Raw genomic sequence first — 26804 nt, forward strand, 5'->3', positions numbered from 1 at the left:
AAATGCGATAGTGAAATAATTTTAATTGATTTTTTTTAACGAAGGTTTATGCATTGGATTGATTTTTGTACTTTCAAGTTATAATTTAATTCTAACTTCACAGTTTGTATTTAACTTTGCAGTATATTTTGAAGCATTCACATTTTTGTATAGTTATTGTGTCTCAGCGTTATGAATTTAGGCAAATAATAACGAATACCTGCAATATTTAAAGGAAATAAAAATAAAATTAACTCATTATATAGGTACCTAGTAACATACGAGTAATATCCTAAAAGTTGAGTTCATCTTTCATGTTTTATTCGTATTTCAAAATCTAAAAAAAATATCAGTTATTGTCGAGCTACAATAGGCCTACCTACCTAGCTAGACTCGTCAATGCAGACCTATTTTTCAATTCAAATAATTTTCTCATATCAATGTAAACCATCTCTATCATGCGTTTACCACATCATCTCCTAAACTAAGCGCCGGATGGGAGCAATTTGCCGACTGCGGAGCCCGCTAGTCTTTGTAAGGCCACCGCGAGCTGATCATCGGACGAGGTGCAAGAAAATGGTACACAGAGAAAAGGTGAATATACATATCCGTACACACTTGTACTATTACCAATAGTGAAGTGGTGGCGGAGGTATACAAACTTTTTCCTTAGGTACCATTTTCGATTCGAATAGTGATGCGATAGTGACCTGTGAGTGTTCATCAAGTGACGTGGTATCACAGCCATGTGATACCACAGCCCGGCTTCATCACGGAGAACGATAAGGTCGACCAAAAGCGAACGAAACGCAAGAGAATATCCGATATGAGGTGAGATATAAACTAGTGTATAGCCTGACCAGGAACATAAAAACCCTCGCCATGTTGCGGAAAACTAATGGTACTAATTTCTTTTAATGGCAACAGTAACTGAAAACTTCATTGACATGTCACCTTGCAGTCTATTGCTGTCAAAGTGTAAACAAACTTTATTTTAAATGTGCACAATTGATTTTGTGAATTAAATTGCTAAAATCTTTTTATAGTCGTGAAAGAAAAGTGGTTCACAATGTGTTAAAGTATTTGTCGAAGAGAAATACTAAGGGTTCGGACAATATTTTCATTGAATAATGTTTCCGACAAAGGTTGTCAAATTGACTGACATGTTTATCGTATAGTAGTCCACTATGAAAATTAGCTGTGGTTTGTTTCAACTACCTATTTTAAAAAAAATTGTCACTTTCTAAGTGTTGAATTTTATGGAATTGGGAAAGAAGTACCGAGTTTGAAGCGTTCATGAGCAGACATTGCAGTTAAATAATTATTCAAGTTCTGAATTTGATTACTTATTGATGAATAATAAAATAAATCCTACTAGCTCGATTGATGGTTTCATTTAATTTATTTAAACCAGGTTACCTATAATAATATTTTTTCGTTAATTTATGAAAATATCAAATTAGCCCGTAATCCTGATACATAAAGTTAGCCTATTAATTTAACACAGGTACGACTGTACTCAGTGTTGCACTATCAAATGCAATTGACGCGCCTCTATGCCAGGGTTTTTATGTTCCTGGTCAGGCTATACACAGAATATAGTGTTCGACTCACGAAGCCGCCCTACGTTGGCAAATAACGCGTTATGTTGTAACTTTTTGGTTTCTTGTCAAAATATGTCCAATACAGGGTGTCCCAAAAAGTAGTGTCAAGCCGAAGCCCAGAGGCTATCCAAATCACCCACATGTATGTTCCGCAATTTTTGATAGTTTTCGAGTTATGATTGTTTTAAATTTCTGTGCTTAGGCACTTTTTTGGCCACTGTGGCACGAATAGTCAAGTTACATGCCTGATTTTTTTTATTATTATTTAGATGAATACTAAGCCTATTCAGAAGTATGTACATCTATAACACGAATGTTAACTAAAATTCTCTGTCGTAAAAAAAATATAACTCGATAACTAACAAAAGTCACGGGAATTTGGTAGGCCTAATGATGCTCTACCTCTGTGCTTCGGCTTGACACTACTTTTTGGGACACCCTGTATAATAATAATATTTCATTGATTATGTAGTTATATCGTTGTCACTACGTGTGCGGTGGTGTAAGTGGTTAGTGTTGGCGGGTGCGGCACGCTGCGGGTGCGCCCACGCGCTTTTTAACGTCACTACGTAAACTACCTTTTATGGAAGGAATCAGTTAAATAGGAACGTAAAATTTATAACGTAATTGACACATTTTTTGTTCCATTCTATAATTTGTTTGCCCATATTTAATTGCCTGCAAATACATACTCGTAGTTTGCCAGTTGCGTGCGCGAGATTTCTGCAACTACATTTTTTTTATTGCTGCTAGCATTTTTCTCGGTAAATAAAATTCAATATAAAAATTCTGCCTGCGACTTCGCTCCGATTTACTTCAGTCCCAGAAAACGTATAAGTATCGCGGACACCAACCAATGAATAACCAGGTATCAGTATGGAGAGAGTCTTACACTCTTGTTGAACATTTCTTGATATTTTTCTGTTCATAGGATCACTGTAACACTCTAGACAAATGATATAAAAAGAATGGTCCTCTACTTAATGTGACATTACTAGATATACTCTATATCCCATACCGCAAACAAAACACATAACATGTAACCCAAAATCGAACCTATTACAACTGCAAAAGATTCAACAGTGATTTGCTGTGCTCAAATCCTATAAGGGCACAAGCACACAAGCAAGTACCCTCTAATTACAAACTAACTGTTACCCTTGCAACCTTGCAGTATGCAAATGTATTCACAGCCTAATTAATTGACAACAATAAACACTGTGGAACGTCATGATATAGCAATTTGTATAATGAGGTTTAATGGGCAAACTGAAGCACTAAACTAGCTCTTTATAATCGTTGCAAACGTACCTACGTCAGATCAGTATCGTGCCTACAGTCAAACACTGTGAATTAATGAAACCATCACAGGACGGACAGACAACTTTTTATTATTACCTACTGGTTTCTTAGCAGTGCAGTACAAGAAACTTAAATTATGGCAGCTTTAATTTATTATTTTGCTAATAATGACGTCAGAATGGTTACACTTGATGCATTGTACGCGCAGTTGTAAGTAATTTACTGTAATCAAACCATTTAGGTTAATTATTAGCCAAAAAACAGCCGTCTATAAATCAGTTTATTGCTTAAATGTGCTCAAAACATCAGTATACCTACATACATTTATCTGTACTTTCCAAATCACAAAAGTAAATTACGTGATACCTAGTTGTCCTTTATTTTATTGATGATGTTTTATGACAGTCGTTAAAAGTAATTAAAATTAAAACATTAGTTAACTTCCTAATTAACTTCATTAATCAATTTAATCTCCACTATGTCGAAATGTTTTTAGTGTTCTCCTAGTGTTAACTCAATATACGAGTAGGTCTATATTTAACTTTGCATAGAATATAACTTTCCTATTTGGATTCTTGAAAATTAAAAAGCAAAACGCAAATGTGTTTGTATCTATCCGAAGTAATTACAAAATTGTACAATATGTACACCAAATTGTGAAAAACAATTTTGGCATAGTAACGTCCTGTCCACTGTTGGCACATATAGGTACATAGAAGACTAGCGGCCACCCGCGACTTCGTACGCGTGGTACCCGTTTTACCCCTTTAGAGGTACATTTTTGCAAAATCCCGTCTAAGTGAGCACCTACGTTCTAAAAGGAACCCCAATACAAAAAAAATGACTCCTAGCACTTGTAGTTTCTAAGATTTCATGACAAATGAGCCTTTCGCTTTTATTATTTAATTAAAATTAAATTTCTTTGTTGCAGGGTTGACTTACGCGGGCTGAAGTGTGCATCCGCACTCCGCAAAGCTGCCATGTACGAAAGCAGCTGCTCGTACGCCGGAGCCCTAGAGTTGAAGCGAAGCGCCCTGAAGGAGGAGCCATGGCCCACCACGGAGTGGCCCCCCTACCGTCTCCACCAGTCAACCTTCGAGCAGCTGAAGCAAAGCGTGGAGAAGGCCAAAGCAGCCCTCCAAGACCGATCAGGCCTGCTGGGCAGTGCTACTGCGTTCGGGGACTTTTATGGGGGACAGTTGGGACAGGACACGAGCGGCACGGGACTCGGCTTTGGAAGGACCAGGACAGATGACTCGATGCTCGGGTCCATCGACAAAAACAAAAGTTTGGGTGAGTGTTGTTTTTACTTGAACTTCAATGTAGAGGACCTACCTATATTATATTTGTAGAACCTATATACCAAAGTGGGCGTATCGTCACGAGTGTCAATTGAATTCCAATTAGCTAAGATCTCTCATCTTTATAGGACTGCATCAAGTACAGGGATCAAAACATTACCTTTGAAATTGTGAGAGATTCTAAGTGATCAACTTTACTATAAGTAGTTAGTGGTAAATTAAAAGTTGGCGAGCGAATGTTATATTATTATGACTGTAATTTCTCTGCAATGTTTTAATAATACTAGAGATAGGGGAGTGTTGTAGATACTGCAGTATTTTCACTATAATATTACATACATCAAAGCTCTAGCACTTAAGAGCCATTTTACATTTTCGTGCGAAATTCTAAGATTTTGGAAGCATGAATTACTATCTTAAGCAACACCCAGAGATTATTTAATAACTGCGAAAGATAGGTCAATCCTTGGTGTTGACCATTAATGAAACGGATTTACTAAAATTCTTTTGCTTAATTCACAGTGCCCCATCTCCCACAACCATTTTACGGAAAAATTGCCGCAGACTCATTTTCAAAGTCCTGTATCTATTATTTATGCTCATATAATAAGCTTAAAAATATATAGTAATCATCGGACATATATTCTTGTAGTCCATTAATGAAATAGATTCTTGAATTTCATTACCATTATTGAGTAAAATCTAAAAATAATTTGGCAAATTTGAAGATTAACGTCACATTTTGATCGTGGTTTTTGGTTTAAAAACACAGCAATAACTGCAATAAAAGTATCCCATAATAAAGAATATTCATTGTAGAATTGATTTCTACAGTTATTGTTTAAATATTAGTAACCACTTTGTCAAAATATTGATGTGAATATCAGTATAAATTACAATGCGCAAGCCGACATCGATTAGTATGGCGCGAGCGCCCGTCAAGGCAGGACCTGTGTCATTTTTCCCGCCGTGACGTTTACGTGCGTTCGTGTCGTAAAGCGGTGATTTGTACGGCGACCAAATACATTTGATACTATGCCGAGAGGCTGTTTCGAGTCGGCCGGCCGAGCAGAAATTGAAATGATGAATTTTAATTTCTTTGACGGATCTGGGTGTAACTATGTATAATATGTAGGTACCATATTTAATTTAATAAATAAATTATAAAAAAAGTATATCCATTATGCTAGCACCCTTAACACAAGCATATTGGTTGCCTACTTTTGGACTAGATGGCGCTGTGAAATTGTTCAAAGATTTGTTTATATAATTATCCGCTTTGAGTTTTGTTTCGTGAAGAAAAAAAAGAAGCGTTTTGTTTCGAGAGGGAAGCTTTGTTGTTAAGTCTATAGTAATAAAAGAGGAAAGATTTGATTGTTTGTTTGTTTGTTTGGAGGCAATAGCTCCGAAAAAAAATTCTTTCACGATTTAGAATCCTAATTTTTTTTCTATGTAGGCTATAAAATATTTTCAAAAACTATATTATAGTACAAAATCTTTGATAAAATTCGACGTTTAATAAATAAATTAGATAACATATTAATACTTTTTTTTCAGTACGATTTTAGTACTTGTTTTTCAGAAATTCTACGATTTAACTAAACTTCTAGTGTTTATATTTTATGCATAATTTATTAACTTCTAAAATATGCATATATCCTATTGATAGATGACGTGCTTCGTATTTTATTAAAATTATTACCTGACTATGTTAAAAAGGTGTCGAATGTTATTTTGGAGATAACTTGGTTCCATAGAAATATAGAGAGATGCTAAGTAATGCGCCGAGTTCGAAACTCAGTGTCGTATTAGAAATTCACACACACAAAGAAATCAAATTATGTGCTCATTATCCACTGCGGTATCAGTATTCAACGTTCGAATAATCTTTAGTACTATGCAAGCAATATAAACTGTTTACATAATGACGTCGCTACTGTCATCATTGCTTTCACAAGCAATATGTTCCAATTTGTCCCTTGTCACATTTCCCTTTAGTTTCTGTGATCTGTGCTTGTTTCTAAGTTGATATCAATGAAATATTCCTTAGTACTTTTGATTTAATTGTTTTTTTTGACACGTGTTTGAAAAATCAAGGTCAGATTACAATAAAATAACAAGTGAAAACGTAACATTGCATTGCAACTCGCAATTTCGCAATATTGATGAGGAGATCCCATTGGAAAGTCTGTATTCATTCCTAGGATTCCCCTAACACCATCAAATTCAAGAGAATTCAAGAGAGTGCAGTTTCCCATCTCATGCTTAGGGACCACGGTTTAAAATACTGTGGTTGCATAGAGCCTGCAACGGGCAACCGCGTGCGCAGCTGCTCATACTAATTTTCTATAAAAAGCAAGTGTTGGCGCCCTCACGAGTTTTAGCGGAGTTCCATATGGTAGCGGGAGTAGACTTAATGGAAATCTATGCTTCTCCGACGACCAGTTGTATGTGGCATACTCCAGAGTATGCGCACACAATAGCCTGGTGATTTTAGCACCTGAAGGAAAAACAAAAAAACATTGTTTACAAAGAAATCTGCGGCAGGTGTAGTGTTTTAATTTTGTTTTAGAAAGATCTCATAATTTTGTAAGTACTCAAATATTTAAACATAATAATTTGTAGATTTTATATCAAAAAATATAATCATTTATTTTAACAAAATTAATTTTCTTAGAATATTTTAATTCTATTAGAACCATTTTCCACTTCATCGCAGAAGAAGTCGCGGGCAAAAAGCTAGTATGAAATATGTAGTATTGCCCGCGGCTTCACCCGCTTGAAATTTAATTTGTCACAGATCGTCATAAATTATAGCCTAACATTGTTATTCTGGTCGACGCCAGGGATGGATGAGCGTCGCTGTCGCTGGCGACAGGGTCTTCTGGTTCAGAGTTCATGGCGTAGGTCTCAGGCAAAATGAAATCCACTCGTAGAAATTAATAAATTCAGTGTATTCACGAAAATAATTACACACAGCACTAGAGTCGTATTGGAACTGAGTGAACCAAAGGTTTTGCGATAGGAACTTCCGACCCGAGTGATAGTTGAACACAGACTGCCTAGTACTGCTGTACTGTACTGTAAAGTTTCATCAAAATCTGTTCAGTAGTTTTTGCGTGAAAGTGTAACAAACATCCAGACATCCACACAAACTTTCGTATTTATAATATTAGTAAGACTAGTAAGAAGTAAGATAGTAAGATGAATTATTTTAGTTATTTGTTTACTTATAATAATATTTATTTATTTATTTCTTAGCTCTGTCTGATAATGGATCTGGAGGAGATGCAATGGCCACCTCCGTAACAAAACAATAGAACCCTATGGAGTTTGGGCTTGTGTGATTCGCCTTGACGAATATTTCGTATCCAGGGCCCGATGATGGAGCTGTAAAGGGGCAGATTTTTTTTTCACTATGTGACTGTCTTTATTTTGTACTTAAATATATTTTACATATTATACCTATTCGTGTTTCATTATGAATCGAAATATAAAAGACTTATTAAACTCTATTAAAAATTTAAATTAATTTATCAAGTTTGAATACCTCATTCTACCTTAAAATTAATAACTTAAATCAAGTCTTAATACGGTCACGGCTCAAGATTTTTTTGTCCATTTCAGCGTTCTTTTTACTCTTTTGACGTTGCGTTGACAGCTTTTACCTAAATTCGCGCGGAATATTTTTGTGAAATGGCTCTTAACCTAGATAATAAATTGCTATAAGAACGTCTGCGACGTAGGTACGTCACTGGAGGAATTTTCTCCCTCAAATCTCCAAACAAATTAAATACCTACTTTCAATACAAAATACAAAACTTGATAATACAAAGTTTTTTCGTTTCTCGTATCTCATTTATTACAGAGTTTATTTTACTGTAAATTTATGTTTGCAACTTTACTCTGGAATTAAAAAAAATCTAGAGACGATAATTATTACTTTAGCCGTTTAAATTTTCCTACTATAGTATCTAAAGCCTTTAAAACTTGCCTCAAAGGCATCGTCAGTGCAGAAAGCCATGAAATCTAAACTCGATAATATTTTTACACCAAGTACTATCTCTCTGAAGTTCCATTGTGCTATCTTCGCAGTTCGCATACAACAGGGACAAAGAATGATATCGATTCTTTCCGTGGAGATGTTGGGTATTCGATTTGGACCTAAAGATGGTGAGTTAAGGACGAGTTTAGCTGGGAGCTTCCAGCGGCGTTGAACCCTTTTTGATTAAGCCGCTGTGTAGGTACAAAGCGACGGAAGGTGAGGTGGGGAGCCAGCATCTTCGGTGATAACAATCGCGGGGCGTGATGGTCGTCCGCCCGTTGCCATGGCAACACGCCCGCCCACCAGATCATCGCAGAAATAGTGGAAATAAAATTATATTATCTGTGTACGGGGTTCATTATTCGGAGCCTTAACGAGGGGAGCTTTGCAGTGGAAACGCACGATGCAGATTTAAGGGGACATAATCGTGTTTCAGAGACGTTCGGAAAATGACACTTGGTCCGCTTGTTGAAGGCTGCTTTTGGAGTGTTACTGAAAAATATTTTTTTATAACTGTCTCATACTTTAAATTTATTTCGAGAAGACAAGCGGGATATTTTACCTTGAAAGAGTGGTAATCCCAGTAAGGGGAATGTTAAAAATTCAATAATGTGATGTGATACGAATTATATTTACTGGGATGAACTGCAAGTCGTATGGATTCTGTTGTTAACCATTAGGTGACCCATATACCCGTTTGCTCTCTTCTAAATGGGACATAATAGAGCATCTACACTGCCAATAGAAATTCGCAAATATTGCGGAGCAATGTGAAGCGTTTGCAACTTTATAAAGTCTTTTTATAACCTAATAGGAGTGGGTATAATACTCGTAGAGGGTTCCAAGTACATTTCATGATCTGTTATCTATTTACATACATATAAAAGGTCCCCCAGATTTTATGTTAGAAAGATATACTGTGATTTAGAAACATGACGTGCTTACGGACTGAAAATTCTAAATACCTCATAGACTTTTAGCATCCACTGCTATTTAATAACGCTGAAAGATGTTATGATCTATTGTTTTTGTTTTTCTTTGTAACTTTCTAGAGATGACCCTGATAAATGCGTTGGCATATAAATGTAATGTTGTTTCCAAATTCTATTGAATTGCACAGTAAGAACCATACGAGTGCATAAAGATTTTCCTGTGGCACAATTATAGTAACAATTCCGTAACAATCGCAAGTATTTGACTGTTGTTTATTAGCAAGAAAGAACTTCCGTGCCGCACGGCTATTTCTCCGTTTCAGTATCACCACAGAATGTATCACCAACGGCACAACTTCACACGCTGAAAATGCAATTTATGGTCAACTGCAATCTTGCTGTCGCTGTAGGTAGTGCATTTGCTAGTCACTTCCTTCTTTTATAAAAACCCTTGTATGTATGACAACATTGAACTTAGCGTGATGAGACTACAATGATGATGATGACTCATGAATTCATGATGCATACTGAAATTCTTCGAACATGACTGAATATTTATTAAAACACCAGGGCTTTCACAAAGATTCGTTCGAGAAACAAGCACATAGGTAATTCATCAGAACTTACAGGATCAATTTATTCATGAAAACCACCAAATACAAATGTAATGTCCTGTAATCCCGCGTAGGTAGACTAAAATGAGCCATAACTAACCTCTAATCCTAGTACTGGAAACTCAGATGCCACAACCAAAGAAATCCAAGTCTAGCTAAATACCCTTTTTTGGTCATCTGTCACCCGCTTTGCACTGGAGGGAAGTTGAAGTTTAACCAGTTTAACTTTGAACTCCTCCTATGTTCTTCTGATTAATTTCGTTACGGGTCCAATGACAGTTTACTCGTATCTTTCCTTCGGGACAAAACTTGACCTTCCCTGGTTGGGTTTTATTGGCGGTAAGCTGTACATGAGACATGTAGAGGCTCCTTAAGAGCAAAATGACGATTTGTAAGAACTATTTATTAGTCTAAACAAATAAAGAAATTTTGACTTTTGTCTTTTGATCCTGGCTACACAGGAGGAATAGTCCCGTAGTTAAATTAAACAATTAGTCTCAGTGTGCATCAATGAACTTGCCTTTTCAACGTTTCAATTTAAAAAATCCTTGCAACATTTCCCTTGCCCTTAATAAAAACCGATACTTTGCGACTTTCGTGGACGTGACACAGATCATCCAGGTGATCCAGGGTCTGTCCAAATAAGTAAGAGGTCTAGTCGATGATTTTAGACGCAATCTCAGGAACTACTGGTCCGATTTGAAAAAATATTTTTGTGTTGATTAGGCCATCATTTATCGAGGAACGCTTTAGGCTATAAAACATCACCCTACAGTCGGTGTCGGTAAAGAAAAGTGTTGCAAAAACGTTCAATATATTCAAACGCGTACAAAGTAGCAGGCACAGCTAGTTTATAATAAAATTTAAAACTGAACTTGTTTTAATTATAACAAAACATCTTTGAATTTCGTTCTCATTTAAATGAACGCTTTAAATTCTCGGGCTTGCTCGTTACGAAAAACGCGCCTTGTGCAACGGTCTTTTGTCTCTGAACTCCGATAAAGAGTTGCCAGCTACAGACAATACATTTTTTGTTAAACGCCTGGAAATGGGACCACTGTATACTGAAATCGAGATAGTGTGCTCTGATGGACTTGTGGCGAACCATTGTAAAGAACAAAAGAATATAAATGAAACTAAGATCTAATACAGATGTCAGTTATAATCACAGGATAATGTACTACGTAATAATATTGTATCAATTGCATAATAGCCGTGACCTCCGAAGTACATATGGAACAATCAGGTTATGCCTGAAATATCCTGATAAACTGTAATACACAACCCAATGTACACAAATCTTTTTATACCCACCTGGATTCTAACTTGAAAAATAGTTACAAAAAGATGAACATGATCTAATATTACTCGTAGTAGAGCTCCGAGTTAGTACACCTATATTTTACGATATCTATTTTAATCCATTTCCTAACTGACTAGTTTTTATTGTTCTACAAAAAGAAGCAAAATCCCTTTCAAATAAAGTTATACAGGGTGGGAGCTGGAAACTTTGAATTTTTGGATAGATCCAGATTATTCTGTAACATTATTGATACCGTTTTAAAGAGCTCGTGCAAACCTTTCAGGATCAGCTTTTCGATGTCTTGTATAGTTTATAAATAATCGAGTGAGATCACTTATCGTTTCCACCCTGTATAATGCAATTTTGAGTAACAAAGACGCACGAATAAGTAAATATGCAGCAGGCCTCTCGCATTAAAAGTAATTTGTACAAACGCATAACATTCTTATTCTACCCGACATTCACATCTCAATCGCTGAACCGTTGCTTTATTTTGATAAATAGCCGTAACAATCCTCGAATGCTAATTTGAGAATTATACCAAAAAGACCAGAAGGGTGCCGCTGGGTGACATGCCAAAAGCAACTTTAAGTGAATGCAACAAGGGTGTCGTTTAGTTAAAAAAAATACCGGGGTTTGTACCGGTATGGCACTTGGCGACTGTTGCAAAAAGCTAATACAGCCAGTTACAGTTTAATTACAATCTGAAAAAAAACATTGCCATTAAACATGATCCAATATTTTTCATTTCATTAAAGGAATTATGTTTGTTTGTACGAGTATTAATCTACGTATTATATTCGATAGATCCAACAAATGCTCAAATAAATACCTGCCTACCTACTGTTAGCCTTTTAAACACAAAATAATATTTCACAATAGAAAATATTTTAAGTAATCGTACATCAAAGAACTCGTAGAGTCTATAATAGTGCTACAACTGCAGAGAATTGAACTTGGGACTACCACTATTCCATAACACAACTTTTAACTTTTTTCACAGTTAAAATTGAGCTATTTGAAGGTATACGACTTCTCGACGTAGTACCTAATATTTATGGGACACCATTTTACCTACTTAAAATAATATTGTAACTACATAATATTTACCCATGAAATAAATACTTTTGGTGGTAAGTGTACAGTTCTAAACACGGTAGTTATGAGGGTATTAACATCACCGTCCGGGGCGGCCGCGGTTGTTAACACGAAAATGATTGCCTACTACCCCCATATCTGGACGCGGCATCTAAAGCTCTGCTTAGTAAATATCTGTACTACTGCTAAATTGAATATGAAGGGTTCGATGCAGTTACTCGTATTTTAGGGATTTGTGAATAAATTAATCAAAATATTGGATAAAGTGGAACTAGATTCAATCAAATATTTGCTGTCGTTAAAAATTTTGGTGTGTAATTTCTGCTATTTGATGGGATTAAAATTGGTAGAACTTGTTACAAACAACTTATAAATGGATACTTTACTGAAACTGCGATCACTGAGTCAACAAGCAATAGTAGCAAGTTAGTAAGTAGTTATACCTACTCATTACGAGTAGGTAAGCAGTATCCAAGAGCCAACTTTGTAATTCACCAACCACATATTTTTCTGACATACTAGGCCATGTTGCATCTAAATATAATAACTCAAAAGTGACTGACTGAGTGACTGACATAGTGATCTATCAACGCACAGCCCAAACCACTGGACGGATCGGGCTGAAATTTGGCATGCAGGTAGATGTTATGACGTAGGCATCCGCTAAGAAAGGATTTTACGAAACTCTACCCCTAAGAGGGTAAAACGGGATCCACGCGTATGAAGTCGCGGGCAGCCGCTAGTTATAAATAAGTAGATTATGCTGGGCTGAGCAAAGATTAAAGAATAAAAAGCGGTTAATTGGCATATTGTGTGATTCAACCACTGCTTCCCTTATCCATTGAAAGGACTGTAACGACCAATCTCAGATTAACTTACTAGGGTTAATAATCATTTAAAAACAGAGTAACGACTATAAAAGTTACAACTAAAATTGCATATTCAATTCCAAGCCAGCTATCGCGCTGACCCCCGTACCTATCTAATGAATATAAATCGTAAACAAGCCCCAGCCCTTTCGTAATAAACATTAAAAAATCAATATATACGCGTATCTGGCCGGTTTGTATGATTTATCGATGTATATTTTATCGTGATACGATCTAAAGTATGGCTTGTAATTGATGACATTTGTATCGCGGTAGCTTTTCGAGTACATTTGACCGTCGGATTTTAGGTCAATTAGGATGTGTGTATGTTTACATGAAATCTCTGGTTTTGTAACTAGTCCGAGAGTGTCCTGGGATCGATTTCCAGATAGGACACATAAAAAGTTACAATGTTGAGGATGAATTTATACAAACATCCCACTGATTTCGATTTGTAATCTAGTGTGTAGACTAGTCGAATTACACACTTTTAGCTGGTAAAAATAGAGTGTTAAAAAAAGTTTCTAAAACTTATTAAGTACTCGTGTTGTAGTAAATATATTGGTATTATATAGGTACTTGAACTAACAAGCATTACTGTACTAAAAAAAATCTTTTAAAGTGTCCATAGTAGTGATTCTATGTGAAATAACAATGTTTTATCTTTCCCTTAACGCCTTCCCAAACTTAATAGCATAACCTTATATAAATTTCCTTCTCCCAAACGTAATAGGGTTGAAAATCGCCCTTATCTTCAAGAAGCTTCTCAGCATGACTCATCGAGGCGCCCTGCAGCTCGAGCTAACACCATAAGTGTTAGGGCGAAGCGGAGTAGCATTTGTTATACTTATCACAGCTATCGTAAACTTTCGACAGTTTATCGGTATTAATCACTTATCTGGTTTATCTTATTGGTAATTAAATACAATAATCTTGCACTGAACATTTAACTTCATTTACTAAATCTGTGGAGGGTTCCTTAAGTTTTGAAAATCTATGGGGAATGATGTGGTTTCACAGCACAGTCATGTAGCAATTTTTGTCGTGGTGGTGTACTACCACAACTGCCTAAACAATATTTCGTAGGTACCCTACGTAATCATTACCTTTCCTTTTGCATATCTAACGTACAAAATTCGTGTAAAAGTTACGAAATTTTGAAGCCGATACGATAAGATTTTTGGTTTCCTCGGTTTTTCTAAGACTTCTAACTTTTTTGGTCGTAATCCGTGAGTGTCTTATCTACTTAGTAACTATACCAACACGCCAATTACCCAAATTACAATATGCTCAACCAACCCTTTATGCAAACAGTCCACTAAAACAATTTGACCCCAGGGACAAGCGCAATTGACTTCGAAATCTGCCATCAAAACAAATCCCGTCAGACAACCGCTAATCCCACCCACTCGAGTTCCCACCGAAGTAACAAAACAAACAATTATTGCACAATCAACTATAGCGCTTATAAATCAAGTATAGTAATGGTGCATCATGCGCACCACCCCATCGCGAGTCCCAACAGCTCATGGGAAGATGACTCCAACAAAGGACTTTTAATTGTGATAGCACCATGCACCCCTCACGTTTGGGACACCGTGACCATCCAAAGCGCCCGCCATATTTATTTTCACAAATATATTGCTACAAACATATTGTGCGAAGTGATTCCGGGTGATGTATCATTTTGCGCGTGGGAGAAGCGTTTTTTTATTTAATTGTGGAACCGTGACGATTTAACTTATTGACGAGGTTGTAACCCTTGAAAATGTAATGGTTTGTTTATTTAGATGTTGGTACATTTTTTTAGAAAGGTAATAGGTGTTTTTTAATTTTTGATATGATTTTAAGGGTACCTTCTACAGTTATGTTTAAAAAAACGTTTGATTCTAGTCTGTTTGCCATTATTTAAAATATGGTCTAAACACAAAAAGCACCTTACCTGACTTACGAGTAATTTACCAACACATTTAATCATTTTATTCCTGATACGCAGGTCTAAGGTATATAAGGTAGGTAGGTAAGGTAAATGAGAGGTCTTAGTTGACTGGAAAAAATGTAAGCTTTCATTCAGCGTCTCTAAATTTGAAAACGACTTCCAACCGAACGAAATTGCAGGAGCAACTTGTTAAGCGTATTTCAAAATACAAAAGCAAACAATAAAAAATCTGTTCGTACAACTATTTCAACTTTAAAGAAGATGTGAACCTTTTTTGTGATTTAGTAGAGCGAGTCCATCACAATTTGTCTTGGCTCACTGCCTGTATATTTATCATAATACTAAACTGTGAAATAATTTAATGGTTTACCTACAGGAACAGTTATTGTTATTATTTTTATGTCTTAATCCTTCATAGGTAGGCCATATTGCCACATGACAAAATAATCAAGCAAGTAATATTAAAGTTCAATTACCTTTTTAAAAAAATAAAACCGACTTCAAATGCGTGAACACAAAAAAAAACTAAAAATTAAAAATATTGCGTATAAAAAAGTTCATCCCCAATTTTCCACCCTTAGGGGTAAAATTTTTTCTTCAAATTCGCATGAAACCACCCTTTTGATAATACCTATTCAACAAAAAAGTAATCGTTCAAATTGATTTATAATCGGCGGAGATATTGCGTATAAAAAAGTTCATCCCCAATTTTCCACCCTTGGGGGTTGTTTTTTCTATTATTAAATTTAAATGGGACCACCCTTGAGGTATTACCTATACGCCGAAAAAAGATTTGTTCAAATCGGTTCATAATTGGCGGAGTTATCGCGTAACAAACATAGAAAAAAAAAAAAAAAAACATACGGGTCGAATTGAGAACCTCCTCCTTTTTTGAAGTCGGTTGAAAACTCTAGTTTTAAAAAGACTTTCGCCATAGCAAAAATAAAATTGGATTTATGTTTCAACCACACCAACGCGTGCAGATCGCCATCGCCGGCGTGATCACGGCGCGGTCATAGGGAAATGACAGGTCGCGTGAACTGTCATGGGTCGCGCCACCTGTCATTGGCCTTTGATCGCGCCGCGATGGCGATCTGCACGCGTTGGTGTGGTTGAAGCTTTACACATTCATTTACAAATTTTATATCATTGAATTGTGTGGAGGATAGGCTTATATTAAATACGATATTGAGCTAGTTTCATTATCATCTTTTCAGCCATAGGACGTCCACTGCTGACATAGGCCTCCCATTTCCACAATGGCCGATTGGAGGCGGCATGCATTTAGCTAGTTTAGCATTCATAAAATATGAATTTCTTTTTCAGGCACAGAAAAGATATCAAGTGGTCTCAGTAAGGGTTACTCCACACCAACACTGTCAGACACGCTGCGAGCGACCAAATGTACAGGTCAGTGATATTTTATATTTGAAAAACCTATTTAAAAGTAGGTATATGGGTATCTAGTAGTTATATTGTAAAACCAACAAAAAACCAACAAATATAAATGGAAGACACTAAGGCTGAGTTGCACCACCTAACTTTGACCGTAACTATGACGATAACCGGTGTTTTTTGTATGGAGTTTGACAGATTTTTGACGTTTGTCAAAGTTAAAGTAAGATGGTGCAACCGAGCCTAAATGGTAGACATTGTACTGTGACATGTTTTATGATACCTACTAGGGCCAAATCTATACTTCTATACAAATATTATAAATGAGAAAGTAACTCTGTCTGTCTGTGTCGCTATCATGCCTAAACCACTGATCCGATTTTGAAGAAATTGGGCATAGAGATAGTTTGAGTCCTGGGAAAAGACGATGTGTCATCTGATAAGATAAGAAAAACTTAATTGGTCACAAAAAGAAAATCAAAATGATGTAGTACTGTCGCCTTCACTGATACTAAAGTTAATGAAATAACGAGATCAATCAAAAATCTAGAACTTAAAGTTTACTTTAGGATTGAACTGGATCATTTTGAACTTAAAAAAGAAACAGTTAATAGGTCAATCACCTCCCACAAACCCCAGTTTACGCATAAATCGACGTTTATAATGTAACTATGAGTTATTGAACTGGAGCGCTATAATATAATCCAATAGTTAACATTAACCTTTTATGGCCGTTCGCGCCTATAAACCCGACCCTCGCGGTTATCTCGCGCCGGTGACGTCATAACACACCTGATTAATGACGTCACGCCCTCCTCCCCTTAGCGCGTACTTTGAGATAGTATATCATCGTGGTTCCCTTATATGTACTATGTTAGGTGCGGGTAGATAGTAGGTACAGAAATTCGGTAATATTTGTGAAAATTTAGCAGTCTACTTTTTTGCGTCATTTCTTCTCATTTATTTTTTGTTTTTATCTTGGCTAGAACCAAGTACTGGCGGGATTTTTACAAAATTCCAAAATTCTGAAATAAAACATAATCTTTGTATTTTAAACACAATCGAGACCGCTACAGTAAAATTATAATAAAAAACCGGCCAAGTACGAGTCGGGCTCGCACACCGAGGGTTCCGCCGTACAAACGTAGCGGTTTACAATTTATGACGTATTAAATCAAATTACTTACTTGATTCCGTTGCGAGTAGTGGCGAATTTCAAAATATGCGGTATGATTATTTTTTATTTATTTATTTTTCCTATATTTGCATTATAGGTAGGTACCTACCTCAGCGTTTTGAATTTTTGCGTTGATTTAGAATTTCTCACAGTTTAGAGGCAATTAGATTTAAGAAGTGTTTGATATGAATTTCAACTTTAATATCTCTACGCGTTCATGTGAAAAAGGGTAGGAAGTAAGTTTATAATTATTAAAAAAATATTTTATGTCATATAAGCAAAAATAATATTTTAAATTTTATATAACTTCAAATTTATCATTTTCGCAATTTTTCCTTTATCTGTACTATAATATAACGTTGCTTCGTGCCGAATTTCAAGATTCTGAGTTCACAGGAAGTACCTTGTAGGTTTTGATTCCCTAGCGTGTGACGGAAATTCGTCTAAGGTATCTTTTGATCGCGTTAACTTAGAAGTTTGATTTTTTTACTTCTTAAAGGGACAATAGATCTAGGTATTGGTATAAATTTCAATTTGATACCTTTATTCGTTCGTGAGAAATAAGGTAGTAAGTTTCATTTTATAAAAATATTTTTATTATATTATATAACTAAAAAAATGTAATTTTCGCAATTTTTCCTATATTTGCATTATATGACAATGCTTTATGCCAAATTTCAAGATTCTGAGTTTACGGGAAGTATCCTGTAGGTTTTGATTCCTTTGCGAGTGTCGAAAATTTGTTGAAAATATCGACATAATCGGCTGTATCTTTTGATTGGCTTGGCTTAGAAGTTTGATATTTTCACAGCTTAAAGGGACAATAGACCTGAGTATTTCATGTGAATTTCAGCTTGATACGTTCACGCGTTCTTGAGATAAAGGGTCTTGACAGACGGACGGACAGACGGACAACAAAGTGATCCTATAAGGGTTCCGTTTTTTCCTTTTGAGGTACGGAACCCTAAAAAAATTAAAATGCAGTTGTACTAAAACGAAAAAAATAATTGAATCTTGCATATTTTGCACCATAGTGCTCGGGAAGACGAATCTAACGAACCCAAACTCGATAAGTTTCCACCGTTTCGTTTAAGAGTTCCTATGGTCACCTGACTTTATCATTAGGACCTTGGACATAATTTTGCACTAAGTAAAGTGCTCAAAAATATAAATCCAATGAACCCAAACTCGATGAACCTCCGCCGTTTCGTTTAAGATTTCCTATGGCCACCTCCTGTCGCTATCATCAGACCAGCTCAAAGGTACCATAACATTGCATTGTCATCTTACTTACATAAGTATACCAAATTTCAGCTCAATCGAATGAGGATTGCAAAACTAAGGATGAGTTGCACCACTTTGACCGTAACTTTGACGATAGCCGGTGTTTTTTGTATGGAGTTCGACAGATTTTTGAGGTTTGTCGAAGTTAAAGTAAGATGGTGCAACCCAGCCTAACAAGCGAAGTCATTAATAAAGCTTGTAATAAAAAAAACAGTTCGGAGCAGCGAAATGTTGCATATTTTATTTTAGAGCACATTTAAATATGTCAATTTTCTGAGCAATTATCATAATCAAAGGCCGTTTCTTGAAAGCCACAAATACCAATTGCAAACAATTTAACCCTGCCACCGCCGCACGGCAAATTAACTCGAAGAGCGCGGGATAGTTAGGCCACCAATCTTGTCCCTTGACTGACCGACCGTAAACTCAAAGGATGGAAGACAATTAAAAGTTGCCTTAGACGTCAAACGTCAAAGAGAACATCATCCCGCTTGGTGAGGCGGATAAGTGCGCGGGTTCTAGGGTTGATACGGTTGTCGAATTCGTTTTTAGATAATGAGAAACAAAGGCACAGTTCTGTTCTATTGTCTATGTTTATGTCAAGTTAAAAATCTTAATAAAATAACTGCGAGCTTTATCAAAAATTGCATGTAACAAGAACTAATTTTTGAGATCTACTTGTAAACTGTATCCATCTTTTGTTACCACCTTTAATGCAAGAAATGCTAAAGTCTACACTTCTACTAATTTATAATAATAAAAATAATACTACACTACGTTAGAGTGACGATGACGAATTTACCGCATAAATACATAATATAACCATTGAAGTAATATTACTGTACGTAGTACATTATAACTCAATGAATATAATAAGCAAAACGCTCTACAATATTGCTCTGTAGGCGATGACGAAGGGCGACTTGAACCCAGACAGCGCGGCCGCCGCGACGTAGTGGTAACGCTGAGGGCGCATAGATGGCGCGCTCTGTACACTAGCTCGCGATTTCATTTGATTTTTTCCATTTAAATAAGACCTAACCGTAATATTATTTAATTACCCAATAATTTTGTAGAAACAACAATAACAATCAATTTTTGAAGACGCACTACTAGTATCCCCTTTACAGATACTAGGCGTGCGTTAAAAAACTATTATATGTATGAAGCGATATAATTTTATCGTGAATAACTTTAATGTTGTTGCATTGCAAAGTTGCCATATAAAATATTTCAATTTTAAATGATAAATTGTCATCTAAAGTCGACAAAATACCGCGATAGGATGTTAGGTATCTAGCACAAGGAAGTCTGATTCTGTCAGACTTTTTCACGATTTTGTCTAAAGTTTTATTGGTTACCTAGTTAATTTGAAGCAAATATTTGCATATTGCGACCGAAAGTAGGCAATTTATTTATAAGCTCTTAATGAACTTGAAGTGTAAGGGCCTATGCAGGATTTCAACTTCAGACTCACATTCAGACTGAATCTTAAGCTCAATGTGATTGGTTAGAATTTTAATATTTTTGAGAATTAAAAACTTAAATTCTAGCTTGGAGTTTCATCAGGTTTTGTATCGTGAGTACTAATTAGAGATGAAACGGATATCCGGTAACTATCCGGTAGGCCGGATATCCGGCCTAAATTTACTATCCGGCCGGATACCGGATAGTAACTCACTATCCGGCCGGATACCGGATATTAAAAAACTACGACAATTTCCTATTAATAAAATGAAATACATTAATCTTTGAGGTAAATATCAATAAAATGGCTTATAATAATGACGGCTTTTATTTAAAGTCCAAAAAGTTAAACCATTTCAAAAAACTAATTTCTTTTTCTGGGCTATTCACTCTCATGTCGATTGCTAAATCTATACTTAGGTATAATAAATCTGTAGAGAGGTCAATTCTGTACATGAAATATATTTTTTTCAAAATAACTATCAGTGCAATCAATAAAATTTTTGTGTCTGTCTGTCCGTCTGTATGTTCCTTATAGAAACAAAAACTACTCGACGGATTTTAACGAAACTTGGTACAATTATTCTTCATACTCCTGGGCAAGTTATAGTATACTTTAGGAATTCCCACGGGAACAGGAATTAGCGGGAAAATCCTTTTGTATGAAAAATCTAAATCGCTTAAGTTAGACGCTTGAAATTTGGCATGTAGGTACCTTAATAAACTTAAAGATTAGTTACAACAAGAAATTCCCGAAATTCCCACGGGAATGGGAATAAGCGGGAAAATCCTTTTGTATGAAAAATCTAAACCGCGTAAGATAGATGAAGGGGGTAAAACGGGATCCAGGCGTACGAAGTCGCGGGCGGCCGGTAGTAGTAAATATCTGTTAATGTCGAAATAATGCCAAATAAAAAAGGCGATCTTTTTTTCACTGATATGATGGTCTGATGACATGATGTATGCAGTTCAGTCAGATTACTCAACAAGTAAACTAATTTTTTTTTTATTCAATCACACACTCACGATAGCAACCAAAATCGCCCGATTGATCTGCCCCCTAGACAAGTGGCAAAATCTGACATTCTTTTCGGACGGATTCGATTTTCTAAAAGTGTGACTAGTCTAGTCTACTAATAGACCCAATGATCGCGTTCGAAGCACCTGTGTGGCGCTAAACTCGTCACGACATGCAACGAGACAATGGGCCAACTATCCGGCCGCCGGATATCCGGCTATCCGGCCTAGCAGTTGGCCGGATATCCGGTATCCGGTATCCGGCCAAACAACTATCCGTTTCATCTCTAGTACTAATACCTATTAATTTTAGGCGAGAAATGGCGGTTTGTTATAAATCAATAATAATTTTAATAAGATTTCATCGTGGTGCACACTGCACATAAATCTGAATCGTAGAGCTGGCTTTTGGTAGGGTGTATGTAAACTCAAGACTGCAAGTCGTTTCTGTATCCCTCTAGGGCATTGGTTCCCAAAGTGAGGCGGGGAGGCGCAAAGGCCTTTAAAGGGGGGCGCGGGCCATCGATATACTTAAGTATAAAAAACCTGCGACCGTTGAGAGAATGCATTCCAGACTGCTCGATACGACCAATAAATAATCTTGACTGGAGGAGGGGGTGCGCGGAATTTTTTGTACGGTCCAAGGGGGGCGCGTCTCAAATAAGTTTGGGAACCAATGCACATGAGCTACGGTACTACTATATGGTTTTAAATGCGATGTCGTATGCGAATTTGGTCACTCAATAAGTTTTGAGATGCTCAAAATTCAAAAATGATACACATGTATTACGAGTATATGTTTTTGTAAAGTATATTTCATTAAAAATAGATCACCATTAGCCATTTGCTCACTGTAATAGAAAAAAAAAAATTTTTCGCCATTTTGCCGCATCGCTTTCCACGTTGTTCAGTTCAATCCATGGAGCTTCGCCGCGAACATTAGTGCGGTATGTTCAATTGCAATTTCAAAATTAGTTTAACCGAACAATTATGTTTATAATTGCTATATGTGATACAATTTTTAGATAGTTTGCTGAATTTTGAAAGGTAAATTTAAACCTGAAAGATGACCCAAAAGCGAAATCCCGTAAACAGCAGTGACTGCAGAAAATTCATAATACATATACAGAAATGATTGTGGAAGATGATCCACGAAACACATGCCATCGACTGATACGTCCCTAAATGATTTAATTTGGCATCTAAAGTTGCGGAGATTGTATGTTAAATAAAAGTACTAATTCTTAAGCTACAAAACTGATTTCTTTGACGGTTCCTTCTCTGGACTATGTATTAACTCGTATTACGTGTACGTACCTCAATTTGAAAGCTACCTTGTTTCTTGATAGCATTATTACTTGCCTTTTAGGATTACACACAATTCTCAAAAATTAACGTTTGCTCTATGCCAATATTTTATTTGCCTCTTCTTTTCATAATGCTATATCGCATGCTAGTGGGAAAACGCTATAATGTGTAGTAATAAACAATGACCACACACCATGTCTAAACCTGCCACGTGCAGTCACATGTCGCCCATTAATTAAGTGCTCTTTCGGTCCTTGAGACCGCATTGTCCCATCCCCCTTTTCTATAATCGAGACACTTCAACAATTACAGCAACTGGCCATTATACTCCCATTACGATACTCTTTAGACTCGTTAATTTGAATGACGTCCTTTCATTTTTGTCGACGTATTGTCTCAAGAAAAAATCGAGACAATTAATTTATTCGTATCACTCAACAATACAAAAACAATCTTTGTTTACGATCTCCGGCACCATTAATGTAATTTCCAATGCAAAATTGATACTACAAAACAAATAGTCAAATATATCTTGAAAAAGAATCGTTCGTAAAAGAGATCCACCTACCTATCAAATATTCCTTTTACTTTGCATGAATTTAACACACAACAAAGGATGATGGGCACAAATGTATGGAAAGTGGTACCCGCTCCAATAGCCATAACCAATATATATTTGAAAAGGCCTTTAGATGTAGGAAAATGTCTGCTATGGGGCCAGTTCTAATTCACGTTTTGAAAGCAGTAATTCCACTAAGTATTAGAATGAAAGTATAACACAATCATCCATGTATACGAGTATGTATTATGGCTACAATCTATTAATATAACTAAAAGAAGCATTGAAAAGGAAAGGATTATACCTACGATGAACTACCCAAGCTATTAGCCCTTTATTCGCTTTCATCGTCATCATCATGATCATTTTAGCCATAGGACGTCCAGTTGAACATAGGCCTCCCCCAATGATTTCCACAATGGCCGGTTGGTGGCGGCCTGCATCCAGCGCCTTCCCGCTACCTTTATGAGGTCGTCGGTCCATCTTGTGGGTGGACTTATTGGGTCTTGTGGGTTTATTCGCTTTAGAAACCCATAATAAAACCCTTAAGAAGTAATGACACTTTAACCCCTTTATTAATAAAAGTTACACCCTAGTTGAACTCTGGCTTAAATTGTCATTTGGTATGGAAATGTCATTTTAATCCAAGGTTCTTCCTAGGTGTAACTTTTTATTAATAAGGGGGTAGTACTTCTTTAAATAAAAATATTTATTTCACAATTATCCCCATCAATAATTATAGAGTTAAGAAAGGATGCTGGAGCAGTAAACCCTTCCTGCCTCGCATAACCTAAGTACCATACGATGGACACGTATGATACTTCTTCTTCTTCCTCGGTCCCTCACTGATGAGGATCGCGACCACAGGTAGTGTTCCTCCACAGACTGCGGTCATAAGCTGTGTGGACCGCACGATGGAAACTCCCGCCCACCGTCTTCCTCACCGCGTCCGACCATCTCGTCGGTGCCCTGCCCCGAGCGCGTCCCCCTTCATACTGTATGATACTTAGGTTACACAAAAAGTATCTTTATCTTCGAACGCAACCAGATCTGAGGCTGGTGGCCATAGTAAATATTGTTCGTCTTGGTAAGACCTTTCAAATGACACTATAAACATAACTATTGGAGCCGGGTACCATTCTGCAAAAAAAGCATGTATATCTTCGTACACAACCAGATCTGAGGCTGGTGGTCATAGTAAAAGTTGTTCATATTGGTAAGACCTTTCAAACGATACTAGACACATATCTATTGGAGCCGGGTACCATTTTGCCCATTGTCCTTTCGTTCCAGCGATTGCTATTCCCAGCGCTCTTAATTAGTGGTATAACGAACACAACTCAACCACCCCTTCGATTTGTGGACATCATAATCAACAGTACCACGCGTATCGGATGTGCGCGTGCGTCTCTACAGCGGTTGCAAATTTGTAACGACAACCGTGTCGCGCTTTGATTTTTTCTCATGCGCGGTACAAAAGGCACCACACATGACATTTTGGGGTTGGGTTTTTTACATACTGAATATGCGTTTAACCTCAACCAAAATTTCGGTATGATTGCTACTTGTAATGATGAAGTGAATCATTTAGTAGTATTCAGAGTAAATTAAAAATCTATGATGTGTAGTATGATATAGCTTAATCAGATCGATGTTACCAATATGGAAGCATCTGTCTGTCCCTTGTGGGAATCAAACTCAGAACTTCATGACTCCAAGGGCAAACTCTCTCCACTGTACCACGGAGCTGCTTCAAATAGGTGTCTGTTCTCTTTAAGCTTAACGTTTGATCGACTGCTGGTAAATTCGGTGTTATGTCAACAAAACCTTCCGATCAATTTCCTGCATAGTGTAACTACGCCATCAGTAAATCTTATGCATGTGAGGTCATGGATGGTCTTACTTTCTTACAAATAAACAGTGCTACGCGAGTGGACTCGATGGCAAACGCTAGTCGTTTCTCAGAATCACTTACAAAGCGTTCGCGATTATTCCCCATCAGTCCCTCCCTTCATATTGGCAGTCAATCATTCTGCCATCGCTTTCCGGTCCGGCTCGGCACTACGCTGAACGAGCCGATAATTTGTGGAATTAATTATTATTCCAATAAATATTGTTTGTGACCGCATCCAGCTAAATTCTGAGAGCAAAAGCACACGATGCATTGCGGCTTCGCACCACAAAGATTTCGCCGTATCGTTCGTGTGCCTGCTACAGAAAATAAAATTATATGTAAGACGAGGGTTAAGGCATCTTTTATAGTTGTAATAGGTATTATTTTGCGACAAAATGTGTAGATTAATGTGCTGCCGACTGTGCTACCTATAAGCAAACACATTTACTAGGTAAACCTTTAAGGGCGAGTCCAAGGTAGCCACCATTTAGGTAGATAGATGTCAAATGTCAATGTAGCTCCCATTACTCAGAAGGGTTAAACAACCAAAATAAATGTATGAATATGCGATAATCCAAGTTTATTTGCGATAGGCACCATTAACGAGTCCGTATCGAATCCCGTGCCTCCCCTTCTATTAGGCAGTCAATGATTTAGCCATTCGGCCTCTTGGCGCAACCCCGGCCGTGCTATGACTAATTTGGGAATTATCGACGCCCCTGCTGATCATTTAATGTAAATCCCGTGAGAATTATCCAATATCGGTTATCATTCTCGATAATAGATATGTTTGCGCATTTGGATTAACCCTGAGAATTCCGAGGACATCTATGTTGCGTTGGTATTCCTTATTTTTTTCAAATTCAAATCAAATGATTTGGGAATGAAATTAATATAAATAAAGCGTTTATCGATTATTGAAAAGACAAGTAGGTACTCTAGGTACATCATTTATTAACGATTTGCTGAAGATTTTCAGAAAATAAAGTTTGCGAAGAGCTACAGCTACATATTTCAGAAAAATGTCAAAAATATCTGATTGTTATTTACTATAATTAATAGATAAATACAAATAAGCGTATACCATAGTATGTACAGTCGCGGAATGAAAAGGTTCGTCACCTTAGTGTCGGTTTTCGCTTGTACTGTAAGAGTCAAACCTGCCAACATAACAGTGCAAGAAACAGTGCTGCTAACATTTAAATAAATAATGATGACGTTTGCTAACGAATAAGGTTTTGCTATAGTTCCAAAATACTGAACTGTCCTATGCATGACATTGACAGTGGGGCGCCACCGTCAATACCGGATCGCTGGTTCCGATTTTTGCCATGTTGGAAACCATATAGTTGAACGATGGTAGCGCCCCCCTGTCGTTGAGTTTGGTGGGACAGTTCAGCTTGGGTCATCTATAGTTTATTTTTCTATCCCATCAGTGCAATGCAATGATGACATTGACCAATTGACAATAGTTTTTTTTATTTAATAGAAATAATAATGGCAGGTTGAACCAACAAGAAGGTTTTAGTTTGTCAATCATAATAATCTTCTTGACAAGATAAATCGTCAAACAACTTTGATCTGAATAATTTTGAACTTTACTGACGAACAGTTAAAGATTATTTTCTCTAACTCGAGATTATTCTGTAACATAGTTTCAAAAGGTAATATGTGCTCGCGATTCGTTGAAGGAATCAATTTGAAAACTGACGAACCT

General features: G+C 36.6%; 1 protein-coding gene across 2 annotated transcripts in view; it reads left to right on the top strand.

Annotated features, from left to right (window-relative positions):
- The first annotated feature begins 517 nt into the window (after positions 1 to 517).
- Positions 518 to 26804, top strand: part of LOC135086736 (DNA-binding protein D-ETS-3) — a 90325-nt gene continuing 64038 nt past the window's right edge. Inside the window, exons 1-4 of one of the 2 annotated variants that reach the window (XM_063981521.1) lie at positions 518 to 573; positions 653 to 810; positions 3817 to 4178; positions 16313 to 16396. In XM_063981521.1, coding sequence (XP_063837591.1) covers positions 806 to 810; positions 3817 to 4178; positions 16313 to 16396 — 451 coding nt within the window. In that variant the 5' untranslated portion in view covers positions 518 to 573; positions 653 to 805. Of the gene's footprint in view, positions 811 to 3816; positions 4179 to 16312; positions 16397 to 26804 lie in introns of both variants that reach the window. The other variant, XM_063981522.1, reaches the window with a different exon arrangement.

This window comes from Ostrinia nubilalis, chromosome Z, assembly GCF_963855985.1.
Source record: "Ostrinia nubilalis chromosome Z, ilOstNubi1.1, whole genome shotgun sequence".
In the NCBI taxonomy this organism is placed as follows: domain Eukaryota; kingdom Metazoa; phylum Arthropoda; class Insecta; order Lepidoptera; family Crambidae; genus Ostrinia; species Ostrinia nubilalis.